The sequence below is a fragment of the Euleptes europaea genome, chromosome 3 (genome assembly GCF_029931775.1).
Source record: "Euleptes europaea isolate rEulEur1 chromosome 3, rEulEur1.hap1, whole genome shotgun sequence".
NCBI classification, from domain to species: domain Eukaryota; kingdom Metazoa; phylum Chordata; class Lepidosauria; order Squamata; family Sphaerodactylidae; genus Euleptes; species Euleptes europaea.
Genome location: NC_079314.1, coordinates 31118441 through 31131097, shown reverse-complemented (window position 1 = coordinate 31131097; position 12657 = coordinate 31118441). Strand labels below are relative to the sequence as shown.

The 12657-nt window shown below is 47.7% G+C and overlaps 1 protein-coding gene across 1 annotated transcript in view; it reads left to right on the top strand.

The window, feature by feature from the left end:
- Positions 1-10153, top strand: part of ADGRB2 (adhesion G protein-coupled receptor B2) — a 187032-nt gene extending 176879 nt beyond the window's left edge. Inside the window, exons 28-31 of the mRNA XM_056846271.1 lie at positions 4657-4692; positions 6673-6777; positions 8266-8310; positions 9779-10153. Coding sequence (XP_056702249.1) covers positions 4657-4692; positions 6673-6777; positions 8266-8310; positions 9779-9961 — 369 coding nt within the window. The 3' untranslated portion in view covers positions 9962-10153. The remainder of the gene's footprint in view (positions 1-4656; positions 4693-6672; positions 6778-8265; positions 8311-9778) is intronic.
- The last annotated feature ends 2504 nt before the right edge of the window (positions 10154-12657 follow it).

The following is a 12657-nucleotide window of genomic DNA, read 5'->3' as shown; positions in this document are numbered from 1 at the left end:
TAGTAGAAGAAAAAAGAGGGGAATAGAACCCAACCTAGAAAACAGAAGTTGGGTACCCAAGGTTGGGTGGGATGAAAAAAATGTAAATAATGGAAATATATAATTTATTAGAAGCGCTATGTCAAGATTAAAATTATTTTTAAAATGTTAAAATGGCACAATGGCATTTCCTAAGGTTGATATCTGTCACCACATGCCAAACGCTTTTCGGCCTATTTGGCCTCCCTCAGTGGTCTATTTGAAACCCGTATAAAACATGCACACATATTACAAATCTATTAACATATACAGGCAATATAAAACAGACCAGGCATGTAATAGGTTGTATGTATTACCAATGACACCAACATCTGGTAAGATTGTTTTAAGTTTTTATGCTGGGCTGTATATGTCTCCCATATAGGCTGCGTGCAAGTATCAACCTAGTCAAACAATTGTAATATATACAACCTATTACTGCCTGGTCTGTTTTATATTGCCTGTATATGTTAATAGATTTGTAATATGTATACATGTTTTATATGGGCTTCAAATAGACCACTGAGGAAGGCCATATAGGCGGAAACATGTTTGGCTTGGGGTGACAGATATCAACCTTAGGAAATGCCATTGTGCCGTTTGATCATATAACCAAGTACACAAAGGGGGACTGAAGAGCTCGAAGGTGTAAAAAGTGACATCTGAACCAACTCTTAGTCTACAAAATGACTCTCTGTATACATGTGAGAGGAAGTATCAGTATTACCCACCTACAGCCAATGTTTTGGCTCCCCATTGCAGGCAGTAAACTTTACTCCTGTGTAACTGTGCATAGAGATCACGACCATGACACTTGCCAGGATGGGTCTGGGAAGGACGAGAAGTCCCCATTGCTCCCTCCACCCCATTAATCCCCCCATTTGCTGTTCACTCATGGCAGTAACCACCTTGAGAGCAGCTGCGACCAGAGCAAAGACAGATGCAAGAGCTGAGGAGGACCAGATGGTGCGTGGAGATGGGCAGCTGACTAGCTGCTTCTTTTCTCTCTCTCCCCAGCCCACCAGGAAGCACATGAAAGTCACAGCCCTGTGCATGGTTGTATGGGAATAAGTCCCATTGAAGTCAGTGAGACGCCTGGGGACAGGCTGCAGCTGAGCGTGCCTCTTGAGACGTAGAATCATAGCATTGGGAAGGGGCCATACAGGCCATCTAGTCCAACCCCCTGCTCAATGTAGGATCGGCCAACATCACACACCTCTGGTTCCTTCTCCCAAATCGATGCAAGGCATTCGCCGTTACAAGCACAACACCATGTGTAAAAAAGCCAAGCTGTGGAGTTGGCAATGTCGTGCACTTCAGTTCTTTGCAAACTGTGGCCCTTCAGACTGCGGGAGGAGGAGGAGGAGGCTGGCACATTTAAATAATTTTCCATTTAAAAATTCTGTCTGCATAGAGGTACCTAGCATCATGGAGAGTAAATTCTCCCTGATGTGCTAGTTTTCTGTGTGCAGAGAGGTGCTTTTTTTAACATGAGGGGAAATGCAAACATGCAGCCCCCGCCGGCACTGAAAAATTCAGCTGATGGTTTCACTTTGTGATTTGGCTGATCATGCAGTTTAGCTCTGGGCATGCTTATTTAAATAATGGATTTTAGGCCCCGTATGGACGTTTCACATGCTCCAGGAGGGGAGAGGGTTCAAAATTCGAGGTCTGTACAGGTCAAGCCATAAAAGATACCCGTGTGCATGTATTAAAAATCACGTTGCTGTTTTGAGTATGAATTAGGGATGTTGCAAATGTCACTATAAATCTGTTCAGCGTTTACATGTTGGGAATACACAATTGGACTGCTAGCCAATCAAAGATACTTTCTGCTTTCACCGAAAAGCTCAAACAGGTTTGCAGCTGTCTGTTGGTCAGAATCTGACTCCCCCATGATCGGAAATCAGCTGAGAGTCTGGTTTCGATCTCCAAGCACTTTCCTGTATCCTAGCCTCATTGTGCTGGAATACGGGAGAGCTTCAGAGGGGATTAGAAGCTGATTCACACCTGATAGAGGATCACCTGGGAGTTGGGCTCTGATCCACCCTGCTCCCGGGAAAAACGACTACACAGAGAAGTTGGAGATCAGAAGTGATCAGCTCCCATTGCAAACGAGAGAGGAGAAAGAGGTCATTTCTCTTCGTCCTCCCCCCCCCCAAGCTGAGAGGAGGGAGGAACAGAAGATATGCTGCTACTCTCCTCGTTGCAAAAGGAAGAAGAGAAAGCACTTGTTTCCTTTTCTCTGCAGCCCAAGCCAGTGGCTTTGTGTAGGGAGAAAAGGTGTGAATCAGCTGGACTTCCGATCACCCCTCACCCTGCTAAATTTGCTGCCTTTTATCAAGTCAGGGATGCAGCAAAGGTTCCAGGATGGGAGATCAGGAGAACCCTACTTTGTCGGGTACAGAGCAAAATTTTCCCAGCAGGAGACCAGAAGCTGAATCCCAGCTGATCCCTGCAGTGAACAAGTTGTGAACAACTGAACAGCCTGTTGATTCATTGGCTGCCTGAGCACCACCAGTGAGCAGGACGTGAGCGAAATTAGCAGCTGTTCGAGCATCCCTAGTATGAATGTGGATTTCATGGACGTCTTTGTGTTCTTGAGTTCCTAGAGCAGGTGGCGGGTGTGTCAAAGACTGGGTTTAGCTGTGCTACAAGCTTATTGGTATAATGCCACTATAACATTTGTGGATTCCCCCAACTAATCCTTTAAACAATCATCTGAAGAAGGTGCTAAGGATGCTCCCTTAGAGATCCCTAGCTCCTGTTTACAGAACTACAGTTCCCAGAATTCCAGGGGTGAGCGAGTGATTGTTAAATCAGTTCTAAGTCTGTAGTGTAGCTGCGGCCTTAGAAGAAAGAAGTGAATGCAGGGCCGGAATCAGTTAGGGGATTGAGGCTGTGTAGTTAGCTACAATGGTCCAAAGCAAAACCCACAAAGAGATTTCAAACCAGCCCAACACACTGTGCAAGCTTTTGAGTTCTCCAGAATTCTTCAGCAGGCTGGATGTTAAAAATTAATGAAGGGGGTGGGCGAAGGGTTGCCAACTGCCAGGTAGTAGCAGGGGATCTTCTGCTAAATTCAACTGATCTCCAGCCGATAGAGATCAGATTACCTGGAGAAAAATGGCCACTGTGGCAATTGAACTCTATGGCATTTAAGTCTCTCCCCTCTCCAAACCCCGCCCTCCTCAGGCTCTGCCCCCAAAATCTCCCATCGGTGGCGAAGAGGGACCTGGCAACCCTAGGTGGGTGGGATCTCTCAGGCTACACAGTGGGCAAAGGGTGTGATATCAGGTAGCATGCTGGGAGCAAGCGAAAAATGGAAACCGTCCCCCTGAAAGCATAAGCAAGAGATAATCAGATGTCAAAGGAAACCAGATGGGACTTCAGAGGCAAGCACGGAATGTGCTTTTTTCCTGTTCCACTTCAGGATTCCTTTTGTACTTTCCAAAAAGGCCACCAATCCTCTGCCCAAGCCTAAAGCAAGGATTTGGGGAGGGGGGTGCTCAACTGCATTGAACCAGCCTTATCTTTTCTGCCTCCCCCTTTGCTGAGTGGGGTCCCCACTTGGCATTATGGTTCCCACCCCACCTCAGCAATTAAGACCAGTTATTCTGAAGCTGCAGCCCAGTGTGTCAGCTTGATTTCAACACACTGGAGTTTGCAAGCTGACACACTGGGCTGCAGCTTCAGAATAACTGGACTTAATTGCTGGGGTGGGGTGGGGGAGAAATGTACCATGCAAGATAGAAGGGGGGTGGAGATCAGTGAGAGACCAGGAGCTGTGGGTGGGGGGTTTGCATTGTGTGGACCTCTCATCTGGTGCGGAGGATGGAGGATCTGAAAAGCAAAGTCCTCTGCTAAGAGCTTCTTAAGGTTGAATGCCAGCAACCCTAAACCCAAGCCTGACCCTCTTTGGCCACTCCCATGATATTTTCTTGGAGTGTCCTGATATGGAGCCAAGAAAGGGACTCCCATGTGGCCCTTGCTTACTGGTTGGCAGGGCCAGGTTGCAGAGGGGGCATATCCTGTTTAAGAACACAAGAAAAGCCATGCTGGATCAGACCAAGGCCCATTCAAGTCCAGCAGTCTGTTCACACAGTGGCCAACCAGGTGCCTCTAGGAAGCCCCCAAACAAGACGACTGCAGCAGCACCATCCTGCCTGTGTGCCACAGCACCTAATATAATATGTACGCTCCTCTGATCCTGGAGAGAATAGGTCTGCATCTTGACTAGCATCCATTTTTACTAGTAGCCATGAATACCCCTCTCCTCCATGAACATGTCCACTCCCCTCTTAAAGTCTTCCAAGTTGGCACAGGTTGCCATTGGGCAGCTGGGCATACCAGGCACACTGCACTGTGGCTGGGACCTCCCCCCCCCCCCACCTGTGTACCGCTGCTCCAGGGGTACCTCCTTCTTGAAATGCTTTGGCAGGATTTTCTGCCTCATCTTTTCTGCACACACTTCTTTGGTTTCCCTGTTCCAGGCACACACTTTCCAAATGCTGTGTTCCTCTCTAATTTTTTTTTTTAATTGCTGGACATTCTAGTAAAGGCCTTTTTTTTTTTTTTTTTGCTTCTTTGTGTGTATGTTTTTGTGGTATGTCTAACTTGTGCCCCCCTCTCCTCCAGAGGAAAAGGCTACGGTATTCCGACCTGGATTTCGAGGTAGGTCCCCGCCCACCTTCCTCTGTGGTTTCCTTCCCCAGGCATTCAGTGTCTTCCTTGTGGTGAATCAGTGCCCTCCCTGCCCATCTGGCTGCCCCTTGCTGCCTTCTCAGGTGCCTGCCAGCAAGAGACTGATCTCCCTGGACGTAAATAGGGTTTAATAGCCATTCTCTGCGGGAGCCTCTGGGAACTGTAGTTCTAGGGATTTCTAACCCCAACCTCAGCAAACTACAATTCCCAGGATTCTTTGGGGAAAGCCAGTGAAAGTGACAGAAACTCAATATGCATTTGTCATGAAGATGTATCCCCAATGCAGCCAAACACAGAGGCCCCTTGTAAACATACCACTGTCCTCTGCAAGCACTTGGAGAAAGCAGTTAACATCCAGCCATGTGGTAGTATAAATTGTACTCACGCGCATGCTGACATACACCTACGTGGCTTCCCCGTGGGTGCAGACAGCCATGGTGAAATTTACCTCTCCTCGCAGCCAGAGACAATTGAAAAGGAGCCCCTGGTGGTAGCAAGCAGCCCAGACGTGCTATAGATGTGGAGTTAGGCTTTTAAAAAGCACACCATGGCCAATTCCAGAGGCTGCAAACAGCCAGAGGGGAAGAGGGAGACCATGGCTCTGTCGGAAGGTTTCTCTGTCGGAAGGCTGGCTGGCATCTGAGCTCTGGGGAGACAATCCGGCGTGGGAGAGGGAACTTTCTCCCGTGCTTCTGAACTAATGCTCAGTTTTGTGGTGGTTGTTTATTTCCTCTCCCAAGCCACTTTCCTGGCTCCGCTTTAAGCATAATCTGATGAAACTGGCCTCCGAGTTTTATAACACACAATAAAGAGTGTTAGCAGTTGATTAAAATGCTGGAGCCAGGGGTGGAAGTATTTTAGCTGGGTTTATGGGGGTGGGGGAGAGATAATATCCTTGCTAATATAAGGAGAGGTTTGATAAGGAGTGTAGCTCCAGCGGGCCTTAAAGGCTCCTCGTCTGCTGATATCAGCCCATAAATGTTGATCTGACAAAATTTCCTGTCACTGGAGGAATCTGCCGAGGGATGGAGAGAGGCTTCAGCCATGCCCAGTAAATGTCTGACAGGAGAGAGCTGTTGGTTTTTCAGAGCATTGACGGTGGGTACCATAAAGGAATCACTGCCATGGTGTCCACCCGCATCCCTCTATCGTCTCTGTTGACAGGTTTGGCTGGGTTTCGGGACCCTTCAAAACCCGCCATTCGCCATGTGGCCCAAAGGAATGGTGGGGTGTGGCAGGCCACAAGAAGCCCGGCTGCCGCCGCACTGCTGTCAACACTCTATAAAGTCAAGCTGTCCCTCCTCACAAGTCTTGCCCAAGACCAGTCCGAGGCAGTTTGCACCTTAATTAAATTTCCCTTCCGAATACTTTATGGCAGGGTTTTTGCATCACGCTTTCCACCTTGACTGTTTTTTTTTTTTGCTTGTGGCAACTGGTGATTAGGGTACAAAAAAGCATAATTAGTATTTGTATAATTATTTTTCTGGAGTGAATCATTCTCGGAACAGTTCTGTAAGACTGGCTGCTGTCGTTACCCATACTAATCATATGGGGAAACAGAGACGTCTACTTAGGGCCACTCAGGGAACTTTGCGGTTGAGTCACATGTGAACCAGGAAGGGGGGGTATCTTCCTGACTCAAAGTTCATATTTTCACCACTAAGTTTTTAAACTATACAGTTCCGTGGGTAAATGTTTTGGGGGAGTGGTTTGAGATTAGGGGCACTTTCACACATGCCGAATAATGCCCTTTCAATCCACTTTCAGTACACTTTTACAATCATTTGCAAGTGGATTTTGCCAGTTCACACAGTAAGATCCAGCTGCAGAGTGCATTGGGAGTAGGTTGAAAGTGCATTGTTTGGTATGTGTGAAAGCGCCCTAGAGGTCTCTGTGGGTAAGAAGGCTAGACTGATGCGTCTCTTCTCCCCGCCACTGCTGCTTCTACAGAAGGTGATGCACACGAGAAAACGCCACTCTGAACTTTACCACGAGTTGAACCAGAAGTTTCACACGTTGGACCGGTATCGAGCACCAGCAACCAACGCCTCAAAGGTAAGGATGGCAAAAAGGAAAACATCAAAGTATCCCCTTCAATAGGCACGTAACAACTGAGCCGATTTGAGACAGCATTCAACCCCTTTACCTGTTTGGAGTAGGGATGCTTAAGAACATAAGAAAGGCCCTGCTGGATCAGACCAAGGCCCATCAAGTCCAGCAGTCTGTTCACACAGTGGCCAACCAGGTGCCTCTAGGAAGCCACAAACAAGACGACTGCAGCAGCACCATCCTGCCTGTGTTCCACCGCACCCAAAACAATAGGCATGCTCCTCTGATACTAGAGAGAATAGGTATGCAGCATGACTAGTATCCATTCTAACTAATAGCCATGAATACCCACAATGCTTGTGGAAGTCTGATCAAATGTATGGGTTCCAAATAGCCTGGGTCGGTTTTTTTAAGTGGAACTATTGCATCAGGCACCCTCTCTAGTGTTTCACTTTTCCCTTCTGAATTTTGTTTGGAGTTCTGCGCAGCCACCATTTGCCACTGATTCCAGTTCATTCCTCTCCCCCTACTTCTCTCCCCATTACCAAAGCACAAGCAGTTTTGATCCAATCATAACCCCATTCATGCATCAAGTTTCTTTGGGAGCATTGTCTGTGCATGGATAAAACATTACAAAAAAGCAAGCTTGCTCTGATAATAGGGTTGTGTTAATGCTGTTTTTGTCTAATGTCTTACCAATGCATTGGGATGTTATTGTCACTAAAACAACACCACACAAAAAGGATCTTGATGTAATTGGAAGTACAACCCCATCAAGACTGTATCTGTTTTGTGCAGCCCACCACTTTCTAAATTGTAACTGTAAAATAATATAACTAAACAATAAAACTAAATAAATAACTAAAGATTACCCCCCCCCCCCAAGTTTAATCGGTGCTAACAGGTTCATCAGTAAAGTATGCTTGTAACATGGGGGGAATCAGTAATGCAAATTAGCCTCAGTCACACATGCCTTGTTGACATCCATATTAGACTACTGTAATGGGCTGCATGCCCTGACCTGGATGGCCCTGGCTAGCCTGATCTTGTCAGATCTCAGAAGCTAAGCAGGGTCAGCCCTGGTTAGTATTTGGATGAGAGACCACCAAGGAAGTCCAGGGTTGCTGTACAGAGGAAGGCACTGGCAAACCACCTCTGTTAGTCTTTTGCCATGAAAACCCCAAAAGGGGTCGCCAAAAGGGGTCGACTTGACGGCATTTCACACAAACACACAATGGGCTGTATATGTGGCTGCCCTTAAAGATGTCATGGAAGCATCGTCAATTACAGAATACGTGGCCTTTCTCAGCAGTCCCTGGTACCCTTATGCCGAAGCTGAAGTCATATCCAAGTCAAGGAGAGTTCTCACCCCACGCTTTGCAGCATGGACTACGAGTTCAAATTCTGAACCCAGAAATTCTTCAGTTCAGGCTGGGCTGGATGGGGGAATCACATCTGGCGGGGTGGATTAATTGATAACGTTTTGTCTCGCAGAGAGAGAAGCGGTGGAGCGTCTCTTCAGGAAGCGGGGAAAAGAACGTGGCCGGCGTAAGTACCCATTCAGAGAAGAGATGCAACCTGGGCGAAAGCTTGCCATTGGTCTTCTTGATGAACACCTGATACAATAAGGAAGGAAGGAACCAAGAGCGTTGAAAAAAACATTCGTGGGATCTAAAGCTAACCTCAGTGCACATGAGCTTGGGAAAGCCTTGGCAACTGGTTGCATTGCATAATATATGTCTCACTCATAGATTAAGGATGCAGGATGCCCATCAGCCTTGCTAGGTTTGCCATAGTAGCTCATTCCAGACACGAGAACTGCCGGACAAACTCCTCAATTTTTGATGGGTGTGTTGTTGTTTTTTACAGATTCCCTAGGGCAAATCCCACAGCTTAACTGCATCCTTTGTCATTTCTAAACAACAGACCAACCTTGCAGGGACAGTTCCAGGTTTTTGGGGGGCAGGCAGAGAATTCTCAGGACACCCTCTCCTCCTCTGCCGACCACCAGCCCCCTCTGCTCATACCCTTCTTCCCTTCCACCCACCTGCCTGTGTGTCCTCCCCCTGCCCTGCACACGAGCCCTCCCCCTGCTCGTGCTCACACCTGCCTGCAGCTCTTTCCCCGGCGCATCTGGGAGCATGGGTGGTAGAACACCAGCAATTGAGCAGGTGGGACAGGGGTTGACATCAGAAGTCCTGGGCCCTGGCAGCTACCTCATCTCAGGGTATGTTGATACCAGCCTTGCACTCATGTATCATTTCCTTCACGAGACTTCAAATAATTTCCGTCACCACACATGCCTAGAGGAGGGGGAGCGGAACTGCCACAGGGGACGGACCAGCACCTGAAGCTAGCTCACAGATTGGGGGATGCCAAGGGGCTTTAGATCTCGAAGGGTGAAACTGCAGCTTACAAAGGAGGTGTGGCTGCCACTGAAATGGCAGCCCTGTGTCAAGTCGCCCCCTGCCTCCGCCGTAATGCGCAGTTGAACTTTTAAGCTCCCATCCTGCCCCAGCTGTTATTACGATGTGGGCTTCCGCAACGCCAGTGAGGAATGGCCCTTGTACCAAAGCCAGGATGCAGGGTTGCTTGAACGAGACACTAGGGAGGCAGAGAGGAGAGTGCTGAGGGCGATGGTGGTTCTGTTTCTTGCCATTTGTTGGAGCGGTTTCTTGGAGCATTAGATTCTGATCTGGAGAACCGGGTTTGATTCCCCACTCCTCCACATGAGCGGCGGAGGCTGATCTGGTGAACTGTATTTGTTTCCCCACTCCTACACATGAAGCCAGCTGGGTGACCCTGGGCTAGTCACAGCTCTCTCAGCCCCACCTACCTCACAGGGTGTCTGTTGTGGGGAGGGGAAGGGAAAGTGAGTGTTAGCCGGTTTGATTCTTCCTTAAGTAGTAAGAGAAAACAAGCGTATAAAAAACCAACTCCTCCTTCTTCTTCATTCTGCTTTCCTTCTGACTTGAATCGGTAACCTCACCCTCTCGTTCCCTGGCAGGAGGCAGCCAGCCCAGACAGCCGGCAGCAGAAGCAAAAGTCGTGGAGCACCTTCAAGGCCATGACGCTGAGCTCCCTGCCCTCCAAGCATCGGGAGAAACTGGAGCTCCATCCTGCTGCTGACTGGGAAAAGCACTGTATGAGCCTGGATCTGACCGAGGGGGACTTCCAGACAGAAGTGTGAGCCTCGCGGACTCTGGGATCTAGCCTCCTATAAATATATATATATGTTATAAATATAAATATATATATATTTTCACACCTTGGGAAAAAAGGAGACCAAAACAACAAGACAGTTCCTTCCCCTTCTGGTGGTTTTATTGGGCTCTTTTGGACACCCCTTTAGTCGCTCCTCGGGGGCGGGGAGAGGCAGCGGGAGATGTTGTGCTGCCCCCCCCTTTGACTGTCACACAGATACGGCCGCGCGCACCTCACACACACCTGCCCCATCCCCAGAAGTGATAACAGGTGCTGGCTTTTTCCTTTTTCCACCTCCAGCTGTCCTCCCGTCCCCTACAGTGACTCGCCACCAAGACACAAAAGCGCTCACACAATCACAAACCGACGGCTCTCCGGTTCTCCCGCCCGCAGAACTTGGCAGAGGGGGGAGACCTTTCCTCTCTCGGGGCGGTGGGGTGGGAAGAGCCACCCGAACTCTTTTCTATCTGGGTATTTCTTCACGCCATGCACTGTGTGCACGGCCGGCCGTCTGGGATCGAAGTCGCCGCCCCACGTCTCCCCTTTGAGACATTTCCCCCGGCACTGTTCTTCTTCCACCTCCAGATCTTCCTGCACGGACAGTGGGGGAGAAGACCTTGCACCTTCTCTGACCTTTTCCAACCAGGGCTGGATCTGAGTCTCCCGTCTCCCTGCAACACCCCCCCCCCCCCACGTCTTCCTCCCCACCCCATCCCAGGCTGGGCGGACGCTGTGTTTGTTGGAAATAAAAATTCACGCTGTGAATCTTTGCTGCTGCTTGGTTCTCAGTTTTACTGGTCTTTGGACACAGGTTGAATCACACTGGCCTCCGTGGTACACAATGAGATGGGAATTTTTTAGCCTGGGGTCAGAAGCAAAATTGGCTGAAGTATTTTTAGAGGTTTTAAAACAGCAAAGTGGAATTTTGGTAAGATTCTCTGTTAGGCTCACAGATAATCCATTGAGCACAGCTGAAACGTAGGAATTTAGAGGCGAGTTAAGAGAATGGTGATTCCTATTAACACATTTCTAAAGAATTCAGGCTTGTCATTTCTCTCGAGTGCGCAAGGTCAGTTTCTAGAATGATGCGCAGCCCTGGTGCGGCCTCCGTGCCTTACTGCTGGAGGATCAGACTAGGTCAGTATTCCCAGAAAGCGAAACAAAGGACACATTTTGAAAAATGCACTTATCAACTTTACAGAGACCTCAAGTTAATGCATCCTCAAGCTTGACGCTGCAACCGAGCCGTGTCTGAAGAAATTATTTCAGACATACCTTGATGGGAAAGCCTGAAGGAGAGCATCTACCAGGGTATGGCCTAAACAAGAGATATTTCAAGTACTGCAAATTGCACAGTTCTCTGAGTTTGTAGGGATGCCCGTGAACCCTTGCTGAGAAATGTTTGAGTCTTACCAAAATATTACACTTAAAATTGTCTTCAGAAGTTTTGACTGAAGAGAAACCTCCAAACAGACTTTTTCTCATTTTAGATGAAACATTTAGTGACTGCCTAGGTCAGCATTTCTTAAAGTGGGGCCCAGGAAACCTTTCCTTTCCTTTTATCCCTTAGAAGCTCCTTGATCAATTGATCTTGAGCAGCATATATCTAGTGTTGGAGGGATATAAGGACTGAAACAAATCTTGCCACTGACAATGTAGCCTTGGGGTCCTTATCGCTTAGTAAAAAAGGCATTATGTCAGTCACAGAGGCATTGGATTTGTATATTAAAAGGGGGGAAATATAGTGCGATCGAAGTTCCTCGTAAAAGCGGCATTCCAAAAGGGCATGGGCTAATGAGTCAATAGAGCCAGAAAAGCAAGGGCAGATCCTGTCTGAGTATGGTATATTCAGAATTCTGCCCTGCATTACCATAGAAGGGTTAGCATTCAATCTAGCCAAGCAAAAAGCTCTACAGAGACGAGGAGTTGTCAGATAATATGTATAGGCAGGCAGACCACGTGGAGGGGGTATTCCGAAGAACTGGGATGAACAGACGTGACGAGCACGAAAAGTAGTGCTGTTATAATCGAGCTCTTTAATGCTCTTTTTAATTTTGGTAAAAGCTTCAGTTTTCCCAAGATCTAATAACATATCCTGCGAGAAGCCCAACAACGGCAGTTTCTCATCTAAGATTTTTTGCCATGAGGATTTAAAAGGGTCATGCTTCAGAGAAGCTAGGAACCCCTCAGTGCTAAAGCACAGTTTAAGGTGTAGTTTAAAGGCAGCCAACCACGCCCTAGCTTCAAGTGACATTTGGCCAAACTCGGAACGAAGAGTAACGCCAGCAACACATTGAGGGGCATTTAGGAGTTTTCGTAAGAACTGAAGCAGTGGACGATCTATAGATTCATTGATGACTGTAATCCAGATGGCAACACCAAAGAGGATAATTGGGGTAATTTTCAGGTTAAAAACCTGAATAGCCCCTGGAATATATTTGCCACCTTTGGTGTGAAAAGAATTGACAATAGCACCAACCCCAGGTTTAATTTTGTTGGACACTGCTTTTTGATGGGCATTCCAATTTAGGTTATGGGAAAACAGAATGCCAAGATAAACAAACTCCTTGACTTGGTCAACCTCAAAGCCATCTAATACCCAGCGAAAAAGAGGCATTTTTCTCCTCTTAGTGAAGATTATAATCTTAGATTTATGATGGTTCATTTTAAGACTTAAAATGG